We start from the raw sequence: 24679 nt of genomic DNA on the forward strand, positions 1-24679 counted from the left end.
ATACCACCCAGAAAAAATATATTCTGTTCCTATTTCAAATCACTATTGTTACTATAATATTTCAGTAATTTTCTTAGTATTTAAAAATAGTATCTAAATAGTTACTGACCATTTTTGCAATCTATTTTACAACTGTCTATATTATAAAGTCCTAATGTCCATAACATTTTACATGTTAAAGAAATTGATGAGTTTAATTACTTAATGTGCACAATTTATTTCAAATTGATAATGAACATAACAAATACTCTACTTAATCTTGTTACAGTCTTGTTCAGAATTCACTTTCTAATTTGCAACCTAGTAGGTTATATTTTAAAATAATAAACATGAATCTTTCTTTTATTTCAGCAATTTAAATCCAAAGCAATTAAAGGTAGGTGGAGTTCTACCAGTCAAAAGGTCCGATCTCAAGGGGAAAAAAAGTCCTATGCTTTTATTACCTAAGCCAACTCATTTGGCTTATTTATACTCTTTTTCTTCTTAAAAATGGGAATGAAGTAACATTATACTTCCTTCCCTGTCTATAGAATAATTTTCAAATAAATTGTAGGCACAAAACATAGACAAATTGGTAGAGAAATGAAAATGACAAAGGAAAAAAATCATTCAAAGTCAATTCTAGTCAGTTAAGGATGGCACAGAACTACATACCTGAGATGAATAATACATTTTCATTCTAAGTAATACAGGTATCTGCATAAGGGGTCACACATCACCTCTCACACTGCTGAACTATTTTAAAGCACAAGGTGATAGAAACTCTCAGATGCCTATGAGCTCCATTTACATGGAGTACATCACTATAATTTTTTAAATGCATTCATATTCAAATCTGAGAAACATGATTCTGAGCTCATCAGGCCTGCTTAATTGCACCAACATCTGCAATCAATTTAAATTCTTTAAGATAGTCTTTCAGAGCTTGAAGTGATTTCATGCTGTGATAGATTTAACACACTTACTAATTTATAGACACACACAAGCAGATGAGACCTATTTTTCCAGGGGTGGGGTAAAGTAATGAAGGGCAGTCTGAATTTTCCAACTATCAATGGGATATAAAAAAGGATGCATTCCGCATAACTTATTTAAATTATATAAGAAGATGATGGCACTGCACAAACATAATATAGAAATTAAGACTAAGGCTAGTGTTTAATTCTCTTTGTAGGTCATGGACCATTAAGAGGTTTGATGACAGTTTACGGGTGAAATAAACAGCAAAATCTAGAGCTATCCATTGAAGTTACATAGAAAAATATCATTCCTTAAACTATCATCATTTTCTCCCCTGAAAGTCAAGGGCAGGTGGGATCAAGCAAGAGGAAAAATATTAATCATCCAGAAATGGTTTTTTAAACAAAAATGACATAAAAAAGAATAGGAAAAGCAAAAATCAGAAGACTAGAGGATCTGAACAGATGGCCACAAAATTATACTTTTTGAAAGTCCCTGGATTTCCAGAGGGAAAAAAAACTAAATAGTGAAACCAAAAACCTAACAACATTGAGCAACATGGTATCTTCATGCTCCTCAAAATAGAACCAGTTGGAGAGAAGTCACTAACAGCCACAAAATCTGCACAGCATCACAGTCTGTGTGTGAAAAAGCAGAGAGAGGAGTTCCTGTCTTGGCGCAGTAGTTAACGAATCTGACAAGGAACCATGAGGTTGCAGGTTCGATCCCTGGCCTTGCTCAGTGGGTTAAGGATCCGGCGTTGCCATGAGCTGTAGTGTAGGTCGCAGAAGCGGCTCAGATCCCACCTTGCTGTGGCTCTGGTGCGGGCCGGTGGCTACAGCTCCAATTGGACCCCTAGCCTGGGAACCTCCCCATGCCGCAGGAGTGGCCCTAGAAAAGTCAAAAAAAAAAAAGGCAGAGAGAAAGTGACAAGGTGTCTGACAACATGAAACAGAACTCCTTAACAGCCCAGAGGTATTCATGCACAATCGCAGGAGGCCAATTTAAGAATAGCAGCTGAAATTGAGTGGAGCTTGGCCCATACCCATTGTGGGTGGGTGTAAGAGGCAGAAAAGATATAAAGAGACTGGAGCTGTTGGTGTGCTGAGGTCACAGCTCTCTGCCAAGACAGGACCCCACACTGTGGAGAAAGTGTTGAGAATGAAATCAGTACAGAGCAGAACATTCCTACAAAACATAACCATAAAGCATGGCAAAGTGTTTACCATTTCAAAATGAACTAAGAGACATTAAAAATATATATAAGACATGAAAAAAAAAACTTAAAGCAGAATTAGAAACACTCAGAAATGAGGTGAGAGAACTTGGCTTGGGAGGGGGGAATGGAAAGAAATCTCTTTGGAAATGAAGACAGAACTAGAAGGAATGTAAGAACAAAAAATAATAAATCATGTAATAAGAGATGCAGAGATAAAATACATAATTTTTTTTCAACCAAAAATAAAATGAATATGATAAAAAGGATTTGAGGGAAAGTGGCATATTGAAGACATATAAAAATCCAACATACTAATAACCGAATCCATGAAGAAGAAAACCAAAGCAAGTACATAATGAAAGGGTATCCTGCATATTTTACAGGCCCAACTCAGACATCTAAATAGAACTAGTAACCTATAGGGAATGAAAATTAGTTATCTGCAGACCTATTAAGAAAAGTGCTGTCATGCTTTATGCTAGGAAAAAAAATTGTATATTTAAGATGCTACAGGAAAAAAACATGTAATCTGAAGATTTTATATCCAGTAAAACTGACTCTAACAAGAGAGGACAAATATCGTTATCAACATGAAAAACTCAGAGAATATTGTCCCCATTAGCCCTTAAAATGAATCCACTAAAGAATACACTTTAGACAAACAAAATGACTAGGAGAAATATTAACAAAAGGAATGGTGGTAAGCATCAAAATACAGCTACTCACAGAATTAAAGACTAAGTGGGACTAGATACAGTTATTCAGAAAAGTAAACACTAAAAAAGTATAAAATATAATACCTATATGTTCAATGAAGACATAGCACAACAACAAAAATAATATCTGGAGATGTGGACAGCACATGCAAAAGAAAAAAAAAACTTTAACTACATACACATAGCTTCTTCCTTTGCACTCTATACACTGAAGAGCCCTACAAACAGCAAACACTCCCTAGCGACCAGTATCCTTGACCCCAGATTGTTGTTGATATATCCTATGACACTAAAGGAAATGACTGACTCCAGGTCTAGTGTGAGAATAGAGGGGAGTCTGGGTTATCTCATCTTACCAGGTAGAAATGAAAGAATGTAAAAATAGCAGGCAATGCCAAAAATGACTAGAAGCCAACCGGACAAGGTCCTACTGGTCGAATACGGTCAATTTGAGCTTCACCAAGAATAATAATCTTAAAAAATAATTGGTCACCTTCAGAGGATGATAGGGAATCAATTTAGTATCTTGAAAACTGACAAAAGAATCAAGCATTTATCCTAAATTTCCTATATCAGACATTATTCAGTATTTGAAAGGAATTATCTCTTTAGAAATGTATTCCAACTAATAAATGAAAATAAAATTATAGAATATTAATTATCAGCTAGACAGAAAGTACCCCCTAACATAGAACATGCCTCCTGTGGTCTTACCAAAGGGATCAAACCTGAGTCTGATCAAGCTTCTGGATCTAGGTGCACTTTGCAGGAAATATGAAGGAAAGAGGAATATGGTATGAGTATGCAATCAGCAAAATCCAGACAATAAAAGGATAGGAAATCTGAAGATTAAAAAATCTTTAAAGATATTTCAAATTTTAACACATAAACAATAATAAACTATAATGTCTGGTGACATAATTTTGGATGATAAAACTAAAGAAACTCGAAGTTAATTCTTAAAAAAGGTAAAGTAGTGATTTAGGGGAAAAAGCAAAGTTTGAGGTGGAACAGGGTAGATGGAGGGCTTTCTAGAGTGGCTGACAAGGTTCTGCGTATTAACCTGGGTGCTGTTCTTATGATAATTCATTAAGCTACATATTTATTTGTTGGTATCTTCTATAACAGTGTTTTACTTTAAAATAAAAAGGTTAAAAAAATCAGAAACCCTGGCTTCAAGTCCTAGCTGCAGCACTAATGAGGGGCTGTCACATACCACTGAAGTTTTAAAACCGTGCACACTCTTCTTCTTGCTAATACCTGTTCTACTGGGAATCTTTTTCCAAACCACACCAAGTTCTTCCATCAGTTACAGTAGATAACCTTTGATAATATCTACAAGAGGCCGAGTGTCAGAGAATTTCTTAGCAGCTATAGTATGCCCCTTGAACATTCATTTTGACATTATGCACATGCAAACTAGCCTTGAACCCACAGTGGCTTGATTAACAGTTTTATGAATAAATGTTCACCATGCTCAGCCTTCCAATTCTATCAGCTTCGAGTCTTTAGCTGAATTTACATTACACTAAAAGACATCTAGTGATGAGGCTCATCTTGTCCAGTCCAGTAGTTTTCATCCTCTGGAATCATCAAGAGAGTGTATATTACTAATAAAGCCTGAGTTCCACTTACAGGAATTCTGACTTATTTGTTAAACAACAAGACACAGACACTGAGATTTTTGAAGTTGCCCAGATAATTCTAATGGATAATAAGGCTGAGCACTATTGTTCCTGAAGCTTTTTTATCCTCATTTCTTCAATTAACTAATGGAAGAAATTTTCACATATTGAGGTATGGGGACATCATTCTGGCTTATACATGATTTAAATCAAATTTTATGCTGACTAAAACAGCCTATTATTGCCTATCAAACATATATTGTACATCTGCTTTAATCTTTAAAGAAAAGAGTGCACTGACAAGTTATAAAGGCTGTCCATGTTAAAAATAAAGACTGGCCAACAGGGACCTACTATATAGCACAAGAAATACTACCCAATATTCTGTGATATGTGGGAAAAGAATCTGAAAGAGAACAGATGTGTGTGTGTATGTGCAACTGAATCACGTTATTGTACAGCAGAAATTATTACAAACTTATAAATCAACTATACTTCAATAAAACTTAAAATAATAAAATAAAGATTAGGAGTTCCTTAGTGGCTCAGTGGATTAAGGACCTGAAGTTGTCACTACTGTGGCAAGGCTCAGTCTCTGGCCTGAGAACTTCCATATGCTATGGACATGGCCAAAAAATAAAAATAAATTTTAAAATATTTAAATATATAAAGATTAAATGCTATTGCTAAAAATCTTTCAATGATAAGACTCTCTCCCCAGATGCCAAAGCCATACTGACTCACTATGTACATGTTGATTTGTGTTTTTAGGGGTTTTTTTGAAACTTTGAAGGAATATATCCCTGATTTTTGATGTTTGATGTTTTGTTCTGACAAGACATACAACTGTGCTGAAAACCATACTTCTCTGGCATAGTTCTCCAGTTATCTGAGAGGCTATCTCCCAGGCTCTAGTCCTCACTTTGGCTCAAATAAAATTATCTTCTCTTCCTATTATAGATTGTTTATTGGTTATTTTCATTGACATAACTTTGCCTTTTATTCACTGAAAACAATTGTACATACATAACTTTTTCTCAATTTGCTACTTATTCCTTCAGAACTGTTCCTTCTTTTAAAAGGTTCAATCCATGTGGATATTTGCTCTTTACTTTTTATCTCCATCACAATCACGAGCCTCTTCTTTCTGGCACTTGCAAAGTTTTCACTACTTTTATAGTTATCAGACATAAATTTAATTACATTCATAAAAATCCAAAAAGTAAACATGAACATGGCAAAGTATCTTAAATGAAGAAAGAGGAATTCCTGTCTTGGCACAGCAGAAACGAATCTGACCAGGAACCATGAGGTTGCCAGTTTGATCCCTGACCTCACTGAGTGGACTGGGTATCTGGTGTTGCCATAAGCTGTAGTGGTGCAGGTCCAAGACATGACTTGGATCTTGTGTTGCTGGGGCTGTGGTGTAGGCCAGCAGCAGCTGTAGCTCCAATTCGATCCCTAGCCTGGGACTCTCCATAAGCTGCGGGCATGGCCCTAAAAAGCAAAAAAAAAAAGAGAGAAAGAAAGGAAAAAAAAAAAAAAACCTGAATAACCAAGATGAAAACAACCTCAACCTCAGATGACCTCTAATGCCACAAATGGGATAAGCATCACTGACTCTGCCAAGCTCTAAAATTCTAGTAAATTTTATTAGTAAATAACAATGTTTCTGTATCTGGTAGTTTTTTTAAAAACTACCAGTTTTAAAAACTACTTTTATTCTTTTTAGAATAAAAGAAAAGATTTCTTAAATAACTGTAAGATTTTTAAAAGACCAAAAATACACAATTCTAATTTGATCCTAATATAATTTCTTCCTACTTAAAAAAAAAAAAAAAAAAAAAAAAAACTGTTTTCTTCATATTTATCTCCTGCCTGAACAAAAACACAATGCAGTAATAGCGGAGAACGTTAAATACCACTGGGGCTGCTCAGAACGACTCATAAGAAAGGTGGATGAATTTGTGCTGTTGGAAGATAATTTTAATTGTACATAAATAAAACCTGCCCTATATTGGCACAAATGGAAATTAAAGTGCCAGACAGATTAGGAAATTTCTTAACAAGAAATTGGTTCATTGCCCTGAGGCTCTGAAATTTTCTCCTAGTCAGCAAACAAGTAGAATTTGGAGACAAAGAAGCAAAATAAGGGCACTGATGATAAGTAAGTATCTAATACCAAGTACCAGCCACAAACTTGTACCAAGCTTCCGTGCTGCAGGGGTGCTCTGATCAAATCCCTAACCTGAAATGTATGCCAAAAAATTATCCAGGTTAACTTTAACAAGAATGTGTACAACTATGTATGGTTCACCGAAGTTTCTAGCGATTAAAATAAAAGCCTTTTAAATAACAAAGACAGCAAAAGGAGAGCATATGGAACAACAACTTGATTTACCTGTATCTGACAATATTTTCCAAAATTAACATATGAAACTGAACTCAAAAAAAAAAAAAACATACTGAAAAGTATGAAATCACTCTCACTGTTATTATAATATTAACAAACTAATTCTAGATTTTCTACTCAGAGAAAATTTACATACATAAAATTGAACATACAACTAATATTTTCTCAAGACACAGCTCTTTTTTGATCAAACTCCCCCCATCCTTTCTAGAATAACCTATCTATAGCTATCTGTGAGTCAGTGAGTTAAATATCCCACATAGTACCCATGAGGATGTGGGTTCAATCACTGGCCTCGCTCTGTAGCCACAAGCTGGGGTGTAGGTCACATGTGCAGCTCAGATCCAGTGTTGCTATGGCTATGGGGTAGGCCTGCAGCTACAGCTCTGATTCAATCCCCAGCCCTGGAACTTTCATATGCCCTAAGTGTGGCCATAAAAGGAGAAAAGAATACAAAATAAAAGAAAGAAAATAGAAAAACCTATCTATGAATTTTGATTTTTCTCAGAGAAACTTTTTCAATACTTACTAACCTAAATATACTGGCTTGGCAAAGTCCATTTCCTAGAATGAAGAAAATGTGTTTTTATTTCCAGAGCAAAAACAGATGACTGGTCATTTTCAACTTTCTACAATGTTAACCATTTGCCGAATTATTCAGAACCCTCTTAGGAAAAGCCAAGACCCCCCACACACCAAGTAAATGCTTTAATCATACTTCAGATAACTAATCTATTTCAATCCTGATAATCTAATTATCTAAATCAGGTAAATAAATTCCAACTCTAGTCCAAAGTGATTAGAGGATTAAAGTTTAAAATCAGTGCATGTAAACTGAAACATCCACTGTGAAGAAATTCAAAATGATTTGTTCTATTAAAAAGTCTGTTTATCTGAAACTCCACTGCAAGGTTTTCTAAACCAGTTCTAACTAAAGCAAAATCTCTTGTAATTATATTGCGTGGATTCATACTTATTGGATTTAAATTTCCTAACAGAAGAGTCTCCCCTAATGACTCTACATAGCAGACTCATCTCTGCTCCCCCACTTTTTCTCCCCACATCACACATGTTCGTGTGTTTCTGTTATGCTTGTCCCATGTTGTTCCACAGGACACAATGATACACTCCAGGACCTTAAATAGTGCCTGACATACAGACTTTAAATAGTGCCTGACACACAGACACTAATAATCATTCTTAAGGAAATCAATGTCTTAGAAACGTACATTCCCTAATAGGAAATTTGTATATTTACTGAGGTATATTTACTTACATTTTTAATCATGGTATAATGATTTCAACAGTAAGAACAATAAACAAATCACAAAGAAATTAAAAAAAAAAAAAACCACAATCGCTACTCTACTTCCCACACCCAAGGCAGCTACCAGTTAAAAACCTGTTATGTTCTATGTTATACTGCACCCTAGGCCCTAAATAGCAAAAAAAATAAAAATAAACAATTTGATTGTAACAACAAGCCTGAGTTGTAGGTATTAGCCCCATTTTATGGAGGAGAAAATAACGGATCAGAGAGGAAAAATATCAAACAGAGCATGGTCAATCCCAAACACGGGAGCTCTAACTCCTTCTAATTTGTGGTGGCTGAGTACCATCAAGGGATAAAAGCAATTTCCATCTCAATGTCAGGACACAGAGCCCATCCATAGAAAGAGCTGGGAAAAGCACAGTGCTCAGTGAATCCTATAGCTGAATGTCAGGCTGCCAAAACATGAGATACATTTAAAAATTAAACATCACTTGAGTTTTTCTTCCAAAAGAAATACCTCAGAGTCACTGACTGATCTAGAATATAAATGGAGTAAAAGTATAAATAACTTATATTCTTCTTACCTGGCCTTAGGTTAAAGTATCAGTGAAAACTACAGCGTGTTTCGTTATTTTTTTCTAATCTAATTCAATTTTATGTTCAGCCAAAATTATTTTCTATTGTCTTTCTACCAAGCCTTGCTTCTTCATTAACTTCCATTTTACATTTTTCATCCAGTCCATTTAGTCACATTTTTTTTATGATTGGTCAAGCTTATCTGTTATTTCATGAAACAAATGTAATTGATTCTGTGTGCCAGTCATGTTTCTCAGACATTTAGGCATTACTTCCACCCACATACTTCATGCTTCCCTAGAAAAGGGCAGCCATGTGGAGGCTTAATGCTCCTTTCACTGTCTACATTTATAGTCTGTTACAAAATAATTGTATTCATTTGTATTCACATGGAAACTCACATTAAAGATATGCCTCTAAACCACTATTATGTATCCTGACTTAGGTAGTTAGGGTAAAATCGGTATCACTTTTCTACAATATAAATATTATCCTAATTTATAAGTAAACATTAGAAATCAATAACCATTTAATTCACTAACAAGGAAAACTGTTTTAAAGTGAGTAGACCAACCACAGTGTTTCTTAACAGTGTGAGTGGCTAAAAAACAAAAGCAGCTTTAAAGTCATAACATGAGAAATATTTTTAAATTAAACAAACTTATTATAATACCGTGCCTTTAATTATATATTCTAAAGCCCTCGGATTACAGTTGTCCACAAACTTAAGCACTTCATTAGACAAATATACTGTTTTTGATACTACGACATGTTTCAGCAATATTTCTCAACTAGACAGTTTTACTTACTGTCTTGGAAGCAGTATTAATGTACTGCATCACCATTTCTTTTTTGATGCTGAAGTCCTTTTCCCGCAATGGTGCCTTTTTATCTTCATTTAAATTCATATCTTCCTGGAAAACACAATTAAAAAGCCTCGTTTAGAATCTAAGTAGAGCAGCAGTTCTACACACACTATGAAGAGAAAAATCAATAATTTGTGACTAAAGTAGCATTAATTGTTTTGGAATGATTTATGTGTAGATCTGCCTGAAGGAAAGAGAGAAAGGAGCTGGAGATGCAATGAAGAGAATATTCTGGATCATTTTAAAAGGAAAACACTTACCAAAAAACTTTTTTAATTCATGGCAGACCTGTAAAATTACATTCACATCACAATGGATAATTACACAGTTGAAAGTTTCTGCCTTCCATAAGCTTATTAAGATTCACAACTTATACATAATTGTGAAATACACGTACCATGTGAAAAATATAAATATATTTTTACAACAGCTGCACCTGAAGCTATCTTGCACTATTTGGAAAGAGCTGCTCCATGTATCATAAAAATTAAATGGTAAATAAGCCAATCCCTTTCCAGATGCTGATTGCTTCAAGCACATACCAAATATCTAGCACTGATCCCATCAAAAGGCAAAGCATTCTACAATTTTAACTGTCTCTTCTCCACCCTTATAAAAAATATGCATTAATTAATTTATTGAATGTTCAAAATCACATAAAAGTTGCATTTATAAAAAATCTGACATACTCAAGAGCACCAATCAAAATAAGGATTTAAGTAAACTAGATCTGGCTACAGGCCTAATTCTGACTAAAAAAATAAGCCAAGAATATCCACATAAAGATATGAATTGTGACCAGAATCCATCAATTAAGTTGCTTAAGAGGCTATTCTGACAAAGGAAAGGAGACTGAGCCAAGACAGAAAAGGCTGAAGGAGGCCAGCTCAAGGGGTTTCCTCTTGAGCTTAGCCTTGGGTCATTTGTGTGCAACGTAAGACGCTAGAATGTATATAAACTCCATATCCACTCAGAAACAGACCCATAAAAATCAGGACTTTGATCACCTATGGAACCCAGAAAGTTAAATTTCTTCTAAGTTTTATAAGGGTGTTACAATTCAGACACTATAGTTTATGCCTTTAGCTGACTCAGTTTTTGGCTACCAAATCCTTGAAGCACTTAAAAGTCAAAATTCCCTTCATTTCACCTTGATATAAATATTTAAGACCTTAGAAGGTGTTCCATCTGACACGTCAATAAAAGGTAGCAATTAATAATATCACTCTTGGCTGTTCTGGTTAGAAACATCCTATAATGTGAATAATGGTTTATTTTGTTCCACTTCTTTTCTCTAAGCCAGTCATTCTCAATAGGCCTTAGTGGCACTTAGGAAGAAGTTTGAAAACGTCTTGGGCATTCTGGTTGTCATGGTGACTGAGGTGATGCTACCAGCATTTGCAGGGGAAAGATGTGCTAAACATTCTGCAACACATAGGCTATTCCTACACAATAGGAAATGGTCCTGTATCCCACAGAGAGATGCACAGAAAAAAAGAAGGAAAATCATACTTATCAAAGCCAATATTCTAACTCAACAAAATTAAATGTATATATTAAGTACTTTGTATTATATAATTTTAACATACATTAAATTTTCCAAGAATCCGACTACTCTGTAAATGATAATTACACCACTTTTTTAAGCTTTACCATCATGTATGCTCCATTTCTGAAATTTAGGTATCGCAGGACAATACTGCTTGCAATATCTGAATCACCAGAACAGCTCACCTATATCAACATACACTGTAGCTGCTGCACTCACAGTGGCACAAGGCAATTTCCAGAATGTGACTTTATTGTATCGTCTTGAATAGTCATGCCCAATTGTTTATACTGAAATACATACTGTTTTATTATATAGTACAGTAAACCATTATATTATTTTAATTGTGAGTGTAGACAGCTTATATAATCTATAAAGAATTTAACATGAAGAAGTAAATGAGGAAATTAGGAAACAATGACCATAAAAGGTATGGGAGGGGTACCTAAGAGCACTGAGAATGTCTGTTTTAAATTATTCACTATACTTTTTATTTTCTGTCTAATGGACAAATATAACCCAGCCTCTTTAACTAGCAAATTAAAATACTTAATAGATAAAGAAGACTGAAAAATTGAAAGCCCATTAGTTGTGGCTGAAATCAAAATAAAACTGCAAAGTGCAGAACTGTAGGAAAGAAAAGGATACTGCTTTCTTTCTGGAAAGGTATCCTCAAGATAACATGAATGTATACACAAAAGTTGTATATTTGGAATGAAGGAAGAAATGCAGAGTTCTCCCAATTTCTTTCCTCTGGCTTATCCCACCTCTCTTGTCTAAATATGACACTGGTACTGAATCTCTGAGGGTCACAGAGTCCTAGTGAAATTTATTACAAGCTTTTTCCAAAAACTGCACATCTGTATTTTATGCTACAATTCCAATTTAAGTTAAGCTGAGCCTGTTCCAAAGCTATTCAAGAACCTGGAGGTGGGGGGCATTGGAGCAGCCAAGCATCTTCATTTAACAAGCCCCTGTCTTAAGAAAAAAACTTCAGCATCAGAGTCTGAAAATCACATAGCCTAAGCGCCATGTATTTATTACACAACAGAAAATACTGGCTCATGGCTAGTTAGAAAGTTGAGAACTGGAGCCTGTACACCTCGTGTAGTACAGTTTCCAGGAAATTGCAATGGGTCTCTTGTGAGCAAGTAATCAGTTTTCATATTACTTAGTTTACACCTGCTCAAAATGATCCTATTGCATTTCCACTGTCTTAGGTCAGGTTCCATAGAGGCAGAACTTAGACTGGGATTCAAGTGCAGGTGATTAAGGGAGGGGATACTCTCCAGAAAAGGCAGGACAGGAACATTCGAATCTGTAGCCACGGCTGGATTCTTGCTTGAGCCTGAATTGCGGGAAAGTCAGTAGCACCCAGAGCAAGACACCAACCTTGACCCCAAAGTCAGTTAGCCATTGGCTGCAGGACCCCAGTTCCCTGAGGCCAAATCTCTGGATAAGATGGAGGCTGTGAGTCAGCAAGAGCCAACACTCATACCTGGGGCACATCTGTACCAGCCTGCTGAAGGCCATCTTGGAGAGGCACCAACAGTGTCCACTACACCATTTGAAAACAATTTACTGGAGTTCCCATTGTGGCTCAGCAGGTTAAGAACCCGACTAGTATCCAAGAGGTTGCAGGTTTGATTCCAGGTCTCACTTGGTGGATTAAAGGATCCAGCATTGCCACAGGCTGCAGTCTAGGTTGCAGACATGGCTTGGATCAGGCATTGCTATGGCTATGGCATAGGCTGGCAGCTGCAGCTCCAATTCAATTCAATCCCTGGCCTGGGTACTTCCATATGCCACAGGTTCAGCCCTAAAAACAGAAAAATAAATAAATCTTTAAAAAATTTTTAAAAACCATTTACTTTTTTTTAATTATTATTACATTTATAGCTGTACAGTGATCATCAAAATCCAATTTTATAGGATTTCCATCATATACGCCCAGCACATCCCCCAACCCCCCAAACTGTCTGCTTTGGAAACCATGATTTTCCGTCTGTGAGTCAGTATCTGTTCTGCAGAGAAGTTCACTGTGTCCTTTTTTCAGACTCCACATGTCAGTCAAAGCATTTGATGTTGGTGTCTCATTGTATGGCTGACCTCACTTAGCATGATAATTTCTAGGTCCATCCGTGTTGCTAAAAATACCAGTATTCTGATCCTTTTAATGGCTGAATAATATTCCATTGTGTATATGTACCATATCTTCTTTATCCACTCCTCTGTCAATGGACATTTAGGTTATTTCCATGTCTTGGCTATTGCAAATAGTGCTGCAATGAACGTTAGAGTATATGTGTCTTTGCAAGTCATGGTTTTCTCTGGATAGATGCCCAGGAGTGGAATGGCTAGATCAAATGGTAGTTCTATTTTTAGTTTTCTGAGGAATCTCCATGCTCTTTTCCACAGTGGTTGCACCAATTTACAAACCCACCAATAGTGGAATCGGGTTCCTTTTCTCCACACAATTTACTTTTTTTTTTTTTGGTCTTTTTGTCTTTTTGCCTTTTCTGGGGCAGCTCCCGAGGCATATGGAGGGTCCCAGGCTAGGGGTCGAATCGGAGCTGTAGCCACCGGGCTACACCAGAGCCACAGCAACGCGGGATCCGAGCCGCATCTGCAACCTACACCACAGCTCATGGCAACATGGGATCCTTAACCCACTGAGCAAGGCCAGGGACTGAACCCTCAACCTCATGGTTCCTAGTCGAATTCGTTAACCACTGCGCCACGACGGGAACTCCACACACCATTTACTTTATACTATAATAAGGCTTTGCAGGGAGCCAAGAAGATACAAGAAGCCGAGGAAGGGAGCCTGCCTGAACGGTGCAATTCCGAGGGCAGTCTCCTAATCAGAAAAAGAGGCCTGCCTGAATGGTGCAGTTCCGAGGACAACTCCTAATCAGGAAAAGGGGCCTGTCTGAACGATACAATTCGGAGGGCAGGCCCCAGAAGACAATAAGGCTCGCCTGCTGACATAGGTGGAAAACTAAATTTCCCAGGAAATAATTTCCATTTTGTGTTGCTGAGTGGAGGTTGTTCCATGGATGATTTAGTCTTTTCTGTTATTCACTTGCTATTCAGTTTTCCTCAGTCTTTCCTGATTATTTACTTATTATTCTTATTTCCCATTCTTATTTTCCTGTGGTGATTTGTGACTTAACAAAATTACAACAATAGTATAATAAAAATTTCATCCTGAAGGACTAAACTTTAGAGTTAGGATCTTAATGAGGTTCATAAAAGTTAGACATATATTATCCAAAAAACCTAGCTGTGAGTTTTGTCCTTGATTTTAAAAGCTTTTAAGTGATAGCTAGTTTAGTTAAGTTGGTTTATATTTACTTACACTATCTCCCTTCCATAACACTTTGAAGATAAGCACCAGTCTACAAACAAGGTTTGTGAATGCCAAATTCTTGTGTCTGTGAACTCTTCAAATTGCAAAGACTGGCTGGCCATGGGATGATTTGTACTGTCTCCTCCTTTCCATACGATGTATTGTACCTAATTGCCCTTAAATTGTACTCACTAAGTTTAGTTAGGATAGAGATCTTAAAACATGATGTATTGTACCTAATTGCCCCTAAATTGTACCCACTAAGTTTAGTTAAAACAAAGATCTTAAAACATGATGTATAGCTGCTATACCATGTAACAGTTAACCAATGTACTTTTAACACTGTGATGTAATCTGTAGCCAAAAGCTGTCTATATAATCAACCATTTATGCCAATAAAATTTGAGCAGTCCAGTGCCCTGAAAGAAGGGACAAAGAGGCTGCCTCCGTAATTGTACATTTGCCGACGCCACATCCCTCTCCTATCGGGAAAAAGTGTACACTCCCTGGCCGCCGGAGCTGGCCTCCGGCAACAAGGCTTCTTAAGGAGCAGAACTGAATAACACAGAAATACACATTTATGGCCTAAACAAGCAATATAAGTCACTGTGTGTAAACCAATTCTCCAGTCAAACACAGGAGAAGACATCTACTACACTGCATAGGTACAAAATGATGCTGCAGCTACAGGTTTTAATATAGCCCTGAAATGCAGTTTACTTCAATATATCTATGTATTTATATACATGTAATTCATTAGATATCTATAATAAATAAAATACTGTAAAAGATATTCATAGAACACATAACTGCACAAGGCCTGAGGAAAAATTTGAATGAGGCTAATATTTTAGTGGGTATGAGATAAATAAACATCTATTTCTTTAAAGGGAAAAAAATCTTATCAGTTGGCTATTTAACTGAACATATCTCATTCAAAAATATCTGAGCAGTCGTCAAATCAAAAGTTTAGTTTCTGTCTATGTGAAGAGTAATTATTGTTTTTGTTGTTAGGTTCTATCAATACCTTAGTGACATACATTATGAATTAACTCATTTATAGCACTACCTTCATACATGTGTTTAAACACAGTTTTGCCTGCGGGTATTGGGAGTTGCAGCATCAAAAAGTAATTTTCCAGGAGTTAATTACTTTCTAATTAAAAACTACACCTAAATTGAATCACTGTGCTGTTTCACTATGTAAGACTGACTGGCATTGAGGGCAGATTTCAGAAGTGTAGGAAACAAATACAAAAGAAAAAAAAATGATGAGCATGCTACAAAGAATTCTTGGTAAGTGCCAAGGTCATGAGAGATGAGGAAGTGCCACTAATGGGAGGAGACCACGGAGACGCAGAAATCCGAACACAAGGTGTGATGCTGGGTTGGGTCTAGAACAGGAAACGTGCACAAATTCGAAACCCAGCCAAATCTGAATAAAGTCTCTTAGTAAGTACTGCACAAACATTAAATTCTTTTTTTTTTTTTTTTCCCAGTTCATGGCAATGCTAGATCCTTAACCCACTGAGCAGGGCCAGGGATTGAACCCATATCCTCATGGATACTAGTTGGGTTCATTTCTGCTCAGCCACAATGGGAACTCCAATGTTAATTTCTCAGTTTTAATAATTGCACTGGGGAGTTTCCATTGTGACACAGCCAAAACAAATTCAACTAGTATCCATGAGGACGCCAGGTTTGATCCCTGGGCTTGCTTAGTGGGTCAGGGATTCGGCACTGCCGTGAGCTGTGGTGTAGGTCACAGAGGCAGCTCGGATCCCACATTGATGCAGCTGTGGCGTAAGCCAGCAGCTGTAGCTCCAATTCAAGCCCTAGCCTGGGGACTTCCAAGTGCCGCAGGTACGGTCCTAAAAAGCAACAACAACCACAAAAAATTGCACTAAAACTATATAAGATGTTGGCATCAGAGGACGCTGGATGAAGGGTATACAAGAACTCTCTGTACTATTTTTGCAACTCTTCTGCAAGTCTAAGATTTTTAAAAAAAACTAAATTATTCATTAAAATTACTCTATAAAAATTTTGAGGAGTTCCCACTGTGGCTAAGTGGTAATATACTTGACTAGTATCCATGAAGACACAGGTTCGATCCCTGGCCTTGCTCAGTGGGTTAAGGATCTGGCATTACTAAGAGCTGTGATTTAGTCATAGATGCAGCTCAGATCTGGTGTTGGTGTTCCTGTGGCTGTGGTGTAGGCCGATAGCTGTAGCTCTGATCTGACCCCTAGACTAGGAACTTCCATATGCTGCAGGCACAGCCCTAAAAAGACAAAATAATAATAATAATTTGAATGGAACAAGGAAAATGGAACAACCCCCATTCTTAAAAAATAAAGTAAAAGCCCACTAAACAAAAGGAGTAAGTTGTAGTATATTTGTCTATAATAAATGTACACAAACATGATGGAAGAGAGGGAAGTAAAAAAACCACTATTAAGACTAATCTGAGTCTACCAAGAGGAGCAGTTAAGACGACACAGGTAACAGAAGTCCACTCAAAACCTAAAGGTAAGGCATCACATTTCTTGCCTTTTTCATTCCAAATCCGCTCTGTGATCCATCCTTCTCACTCATTCTCCAAGCAATCTTTTCTATACCTTTTCACAGGGACCCAATATGTCTACAATCTTTCAAAAACAGTTAAATTTGAACCAGGCACTATGCTAAAATACTTATAAGCAGTATTTTGTTTGTTTGTTTTCTTTTCTGGCCACACCCACAGCAAGTGGAAGTTCCCGAGGCAGGGATCTAATCCAAGCCACAGTTTTGACCTACACCATAGCCGAGGCAATGCCATATCCTTAACCCAATGTGCCAAAGCAGGAACTCCTATAAGCACTATTTAATACTCACCAACAACCCTTTGGGATATGTACTACCCCCTCTTAGAGAAATGGTCCTGCAGCTTAGAATTGAACTCTGGTTTATCTTGTCTCTCCATTTTTATTTCCATATTATTTATCTCCATTATCATCTAAAATCCCATCTTCTGGGGCTAACCTATCTGGCATGCTCAGTAGCTGACACTTTGTGCTGACCCTCTGCCAGTCCACGTCTTCACACCCAGTCCTTTGCTTCCCCCACAACCAGCAATCTTCATTTCCACTCTCCTCAGCCATGGTCTTCATGGCCACACCAGGGCCTTTACATTTTTAACTGTTCTACCTCTGGTATCATCATAATCTCCAAGATCCTTTTCTCGGACCTCAATCATCTATCTTTTCATTTATCTCATTCCCAATCCACCTATTTTTTTACCTCAATAAAACCTCCATTTTTTCCCAGTACAATGTCGTGATCCCCTCCATTTATCCCAGTACAATGGGCCATCACCTCCTACATTTATGGGAAATCCTATGAGTATCTCTTCACATTCCCTACAGTACTTATTTTAAACCTGCCATTCTCCAGGAGCTACAAAACCATCACCTCTACCTATTATTTTCAATAAAAAAATTTCAGTTTCTTCCATGAAAAGAAACCTATCGTTCAATTTCCTGTTTCCTCTATTAACAACTTATCTGTACACTAATCCTTCTGTCTCAACTCCTACATCTCTCCAAAGATAATCCTGTTCATTTACGCTCTGGATCCTCTTTCCTCTCACCTCCTAAAAGGACATTGTACATCAATTACCCTGTTTCAATCCCATTTCACTAAATTCTTCTCAGTTGGTTGGGTCTCAATATACAAACATGTTAATCCTTAATGGATTAAAATTAAAAGAAAAAAGCCTCACCTCAACCCTAGCTCTCTTTTATACATGTCTTTCTTTTTCTTCCTTCATAGATAATTTTTAAGAATTTTTCTACACTTGCTATCGCTGTCATAGTGCATATACTTTTTAGGTATTTGTTAAATGAGATGAAACAAAAATTCCCGAAGTAAATCTGCTAATCCTGTTTTGGGGCAAACATGAAATGCATGTAAATTTCTAGGAGATGGAGTTGGAACCAGAGATAATACTCACAGCCCCAGCCAAAAACAGTAATGGAAACAAAGTCCAATTCCAGAGGCAGTGGTAACGGCACAGGTAAAATCGACCACACTTAAACCCACCGTGTTTTCAGGGAGCATGAGCAGAGCCACATACAACCTCAGTGACCTGGAAGAGATTATTAACATGTGTGGTTGACTGAGGCCTGTACAGCGGCACTTTCTTGGCAGATGAATAGGGGTGAGGTCCCAGCAAGACTTCACTCACCTGGTTGAGTGACTTTGTGTGGTGCTGTGCCCCTTCAGGAGAATGAAGGGCTACACCTTTTTCTACCTTGCACAAGGACACCAAATGGGTTAGTTGTGGTCCTGACTTGGAAAGCAGGTCAATAGCATGTAGTCAAGCCAGTAGTTTTTAAGATACTCCAAAGGATTCTTCCTATGTGCCAGAAGTTCCCACAAACAGGGAAATCACAAGCTTGTTACTATTTTTAGATACCTTGACTTCATTCTAGGCTGATAAAATATTGACACAAAATAAATACCTTCCACATTTTCTTTGGCAAAACTGAGCAAGGAAAAAGATGCAATCTTAACATTCATGCACATGCAGGCAACTATGTTAGAACACTAAGGAGTAATCAAGCAGAGAATGGCAAACAGAGAGCGGACATGTTTTCAAGTGAATTACAAATGTTAGACTCACCATTTTCATTCATGGATGTGGATTTTACAAGACAGCATGCTCATTAAATTTACATACATCAAGTTGAGTGGGATAGTTAACACCATGCAGAGTCAGATTAAATTTAAAATGATTGACTATTTGGAGAATTAAGAGAATACACAAACTACAAGTTGAAGATGGTCAGGTGCAAGGAAATTCACTCAGAGAGGAAAAACACTACAGACTGGCAGAAGCATGACTAGAGTTATAAAATGGATACTGGAAAAAAAATTACAATAATGAATCAAAACATTCATATGGATCAATAAGCATAGTATGAGAAGGTAAAAATTGGAAGCACAGCAATATCTAAACATTCTTATTAAGTCAACAACTATCATCTCATTTCAATAAATAGTATTCAATGTTTTATTTCGTGGGTTAAGACCAAGATAATTGTCCTTGGTAGCAGTTCTGTTTTTGCTAATGTTGTTCCAACTACAGCCACAAATTGAGTAAGCATTTTAAGAGGTCCACAATTACTTCTCCTGAGACCTCAGAGCTCGATATCCTGTAAGCACAATTTTACCCAAGTGTTATTCTGTCCTTCACCACATTGGAATTCATCTTCCATATCACACAGTGTCAAAAGGTTTTGCTGGTACCCTACTGAGGTTCCTTCCTACCACCATGAACAATTTGATGTCAAATAAAAAATGGAAGATTTCGTGAACTCATTCCAGGCAATTTTATACTCTCAAGTAGTGCCCATTAGCTGAATCTCATCTAGTTCTGCAATTTAATGAATTGTATTCTTAGATTATGTTTAAGCAAAATTAGAAAACCTGTAAAAGATATATGCAACCAAAACCCTGGAACTTGGAATTAATTTTATTATGACTTTACATTCAAGATGCCCACAAATACGCTAAAGCTATAAAACATCTTATTATTCTTTGTCTATCATTTTTTCTATGTTCTTATATGTTTATAATAACCCTTTCATTTTTTTTACATAACTGTGATTATAAAGTGGTTAAATTTTTTGGTTTCACCAGTAATGGGGTTGGATTTCACTATTCTAGCCATAATGTCCTTATTCAATTCCCGTTAAAACTAATAGAAAATCAGGTGGCTGTCTCATTAAGGGCAGCAGCCAGAAATGCCATTTACCCAGAGATTGACAGTAAACACTACTGTTGAACTCATAAACACTACTGTTCAACCAAATATTCTAACTGGAGCTTATAGAAAGAGTGCAAACTATCTCAATCTGAAAGCAAATTTTGATTTATCCTAATGCAGTATGATGGAACAAACAAACACACAAGAAACTTTATCACTTTTTTTCATATACCATAAGTTTTAGCAGAATAGATAAGAAATAAAATGAATATACAGTAAGCTGCATAATTCTAATTCGTTTTAGAACATCATCTGGCTGTAACTGTTGACGCTTATGTATAAGCACCTACAATCACAGACAACTGTTACGTAAATCCAGCAGACAAGAACACTGCTACTGATAAAAAAGCGCTTCATTCCCTTGTTCACTTTTCAACTTTTCTAAACAAATGGCCATTTCTTCACAAAGTACATAAAAGATAAGATTGTCATTTGACAAAACACAAAGGCTTACTTTTCTAGAAAAGAAAATAAGATTGAAAAAAAGCTTTCACTACTGGAAAATCCTATACACTTGCACACTTGCTAATTAGTGAAAAGAACAAACCCAAACATTACCATAACACTTATCCTTTGAAAATTCCCCTTTCTAACCATTTGACTGGTTCCACGAACTCCCATCAAGCAAAATCCAATGCTCCTAAATCATTTATTTTCTCATTTATCTGGATCTAGAAGAAACAATGAGGCACTGACATTATCCCCCTGACAAACACAACCCATGAATCAACTTGACAATCGCCTCACACTTCTACACTCTCTTCTTCCTCCTCCCGCTATTTGGATTATTGTTTGGATTGCTTTTAAACTACCTTCCCTCAAATTTTTCAATTTCTACCTAAACGAAAGGGGAAAGGGTGACAACTAATAGATCAGAACAAAGCATTACCATAGAACCTCTTTCATTCTAGCTGGTCAAACTTAAACACACTTTTTTTAGTTTATATGAAACAAAATTACCCATGACACAGAAAAGCAGATTTTTTAAAAATTGCTCACCCTTGAAATAAACGAACTGCTAGTAGGAATCTATAGCGGTCAATAAACACTTAAAGAATTAACACAAAGGAGTCTTTGTTGTTTTCTCTTTTCATTCAGATTCCTGGTGACCCTTAAGATATCACTTACACATCCAACACAATAGGCATTCCTGTGTCTGACTGAAGAAATCACTACGCATAAATCCTTAACACCAAGGATTAAAGAGAGGAAAAGGATATTTAAAGAGGAAACAGAAAAATTACCCTTAGAATGTACCCAAAGAGCGGCAGCATGAAATAAAGATAGCAAGATGAACCCTCCTCCCATCAACTGTACCAAAAAGTATCCAATTCTATTTTATCAGCTCACTTGAGCTCCAAACCTTCCATTAATTACAAAGATGTCTGAATTGACCACAAAGCTAAGAACACAAAGACATCTCAGTATTTAGCTCTATCTGTACTGTTTATATCATTTCTTGCTTAGATATGGTATTCACCACAGCAGAAGAAGCAGACCAACTCATTCAACAATACACGCAGTATGCACTATGAAGGCACTACGGGGACAAAGAAGAATAAAGTTCAACGCTCACAGTTCAATAAAATGTGGTGCTTATGAAAAAAAATTAGAAAACTGACCTAATGAGTTAAATAAAATAGAAATGTACCATACATTAAATGAGTGAGTACACAGTCACTCATTTAATCAGTATTGGAGGATAAACTCAATTTAAGGGATAAAAATTTGGAGTTCCTGTCGTGGCTCAGCGGAAACAAATCTGATTAGGAACCATGAGGTTGTGGGTTCGATCCCTGGCCTTGCTCAGTGTGTTAAGGATCCAGCGTTGCTGTGAACTGTGGTAAAGCTCACAGACACGGCTCAGATCCCAAGTTGCAATGGCTGTGGTGTAGGCCAGCGGCTACAACTCCAATTTGACCCCTAGCCCGGGAACCTCCATATGCCTCAGGTGCGGCCCTAAAAAGTAAAAAATAAATAAATAAATACATACATAAATAAAGGATAAAAATTTGCAGAGCAAGCAGCTACCCTATTTGGTGAGTCTAGTAAGGGGCTAGCCAATTCAATTCAAATAACTGAAATGTAAAATGAAAAAAAGGCCTTTACTAAATACTTTAGGAACAGAAAAACATATTAACTCTTTTCTGGGATTTTTCTACTCAGTGCAATGAAAGGAAAAAGAAAGGAATGAGAATATGAAAAGTTAATCACAGATATTCTGATTACGTACATAGGAAAATATAAGGAACTCTACAAACAATAAAAACTGAGAATTCAATAAGACTACTGAATATCAAAAGCAATACAAAAATTAATAATTTCAGTATAATTTTTAATTTTAAAAAATATCAATTACATTTTTTAAATGAACCTAGATATATATCTCATGTACATGAGCTCTACAGAGATAATTATAAACTTTACAGTTCAAGAACAGAGAAAGCCTAAATGTTCACAGAAAATCCAATGTTCACAGAAAAAGTTAATATCACAAAGGTAGTTATTTTGCCTAAATCAATAACTTTATTGCCATTCTAATCAAGACCCAAACAGGGTTTATAATGGAACTTAACAAATTGATTATAAAATTAATATAAAATTGCAAAGGTGCCAAGAATAGACAAGACAATTTTGAAGATCGGAAGGGGGCCCTAGATATTAAGGCTTATTATACAGCTATAGTAATTAAGACAATGGATATAAATCCAGAGCTGGACAAATAAACCAATGAAGAAAATCAAACCTTAGAAACAAACCCACATGAGAGCAATTACTTGATTAATAAGGAATTACAAATGATGGACAAGAATAGCTATTCAATCAATGCTGCTGTAAAAACTAGTTATCCATCCAGGAAAAATACTGGATCCATGATATAAAGATATGTATTTCTAACAATTTTAGGAATATAGAAGAATAGAACTATGATGTTAGGATAGAGGAGGATTTCTTAAATAATATACTGATGAAATATTTAAGACCATTTAAAAGTCAAAATAGAGTAACTATGGTTCAAGCACCCAAAAATGGAGCCAAACCACTGCTGATGTGGTTTCAGACACATTTCCAGCATCGAGAACTTGAATTTTCTCTGAAGGGTATCAAACTCAAGGACACAACCAGCCATTTCGAAACAACATCTGCTAGCACTCTGCAGTTTTTTAACAGAGAACAATCCTGACTCCATATTAAATTTATTCTTTTAGCTCTAACCTCTGTGTTCTTTTACCTGTGCTTAGTCATGCTGGCTCTGCATCTCTTTTACCTGTGCTTAGTCATGCTGGCTCTGCATCTTTGTATATGAAATGTTGCCTATAGCCTGAAATATACATGATAGCCCATTCTCAAGGCTCTGCCTCCCAAGCTTGACCTTTAAAGGTGCAACACTTTCATTCATAGAGAGATAAAAAGTTGCTGAACAGAAATAACATTTGTCTTCTGGGCAGTGGACAGATGTAAGAACAAGGAATTCCTGCACCAAGAAATCTGTAACAACCAGTCACACTCCCACCCCTTTTGGTATAAAATAAGCCTGAGTTCTAACTTCCCTAAACTGCTTCTTTGGGGCCCTAGGCCACTCTCTTCTAGATCTGCTGGCTTTCTGAATAAATTCACTATTCCTTGCCCCAACACCCCATCTCTCTGTTGGCCTGTGAGCAGTATGAGCTCGGGCTTGCTAACAGTGTCAAAGTCTGCCCCCTTTCACAATTATGTCATTATTTTAGACCCCAGCCAATTCTTACTTAACAAGCACCCTTACTTCTTGCCAACTCCAGTCTTAATTCTTGACAATTTATGTAACCTTGCAGTTTTTTGCCTTTACAAGCTTCCCCCATTTTGTGGTCCAGAGGAACACAATTCAAGTGCTTCTTGAATCTGTGTCTCCTGGGCTGCAGTCCTAACAAAACCCAAATAAACACCTCTTTATTTTGATTAGGTCACTTTTCCTGAAATTTTGGTCAACAATTACAAAAAGCAGAAACCATCAAAAGATTCATAAATCTGACCACATTTATTTTTACAGATCTATACTTTAATGTCCCACTTCTCCTAAAAAGGAAATAAAAAGACAAGACTCAGACTGGGACAAGATACTGCAACTCATATAAATCATATAAACTCATTATTATTCAGGATATATGATTTCTACAAATCAACACACACAAAAAAGACAAAAACCCCAATTTAAAAAAAAAAATAGTCAAAAGACATGAACAAGAAAATCGCAGAAGGGTAAACCAAAAAACCAATAGGTATGTGAAGAGAAGTTCAACCTCACTTGTGATCATATGTAAAAAAAAAAGTTATTTAAAGT

General features: G+C 36.4%; 1 protein-coding gene across 2 annotated transcripts in view; it reads right to left on the reverse strand.

The window, feature by feature from the left end:
- DIAPH3 (diaphanous related formin 3) overlaps positions 1 to 24679 on the reverse strand; it is a 503501-nt gene that overhangs the window by 419987 nt on the left and 58835 nt on the right. For both annotated transcript variants that reach the window (XM_047756273.1, XM_047756272.1), the window contains one exon: positions 9592 to 9696. In XM_047756273.1, coding sequence (XP_047612229.1) covers positions 9592 to 9696 — 105 coding nt within the window. The remainder of the gene's footprint in view (positions 1 to 9591; positions 9697 to 24679) is intronic.

The sequence above is a fragment of the Phacochoerus africanus genome, chromosome 13 (genome assembly GCF_016906955.1).
Source record: "Phacochoerus africanus isolate WHEZ1 chromosome 13, ROS_Pafr_v1, whole genome shotgun sequence".
Classification (NCBI taxonomy): Eukaryota; Metazoa; Chordata; class Mammalia; order Artiodactyla; family Suidae; genus Phacochoerus; species Phacochoerus africanus.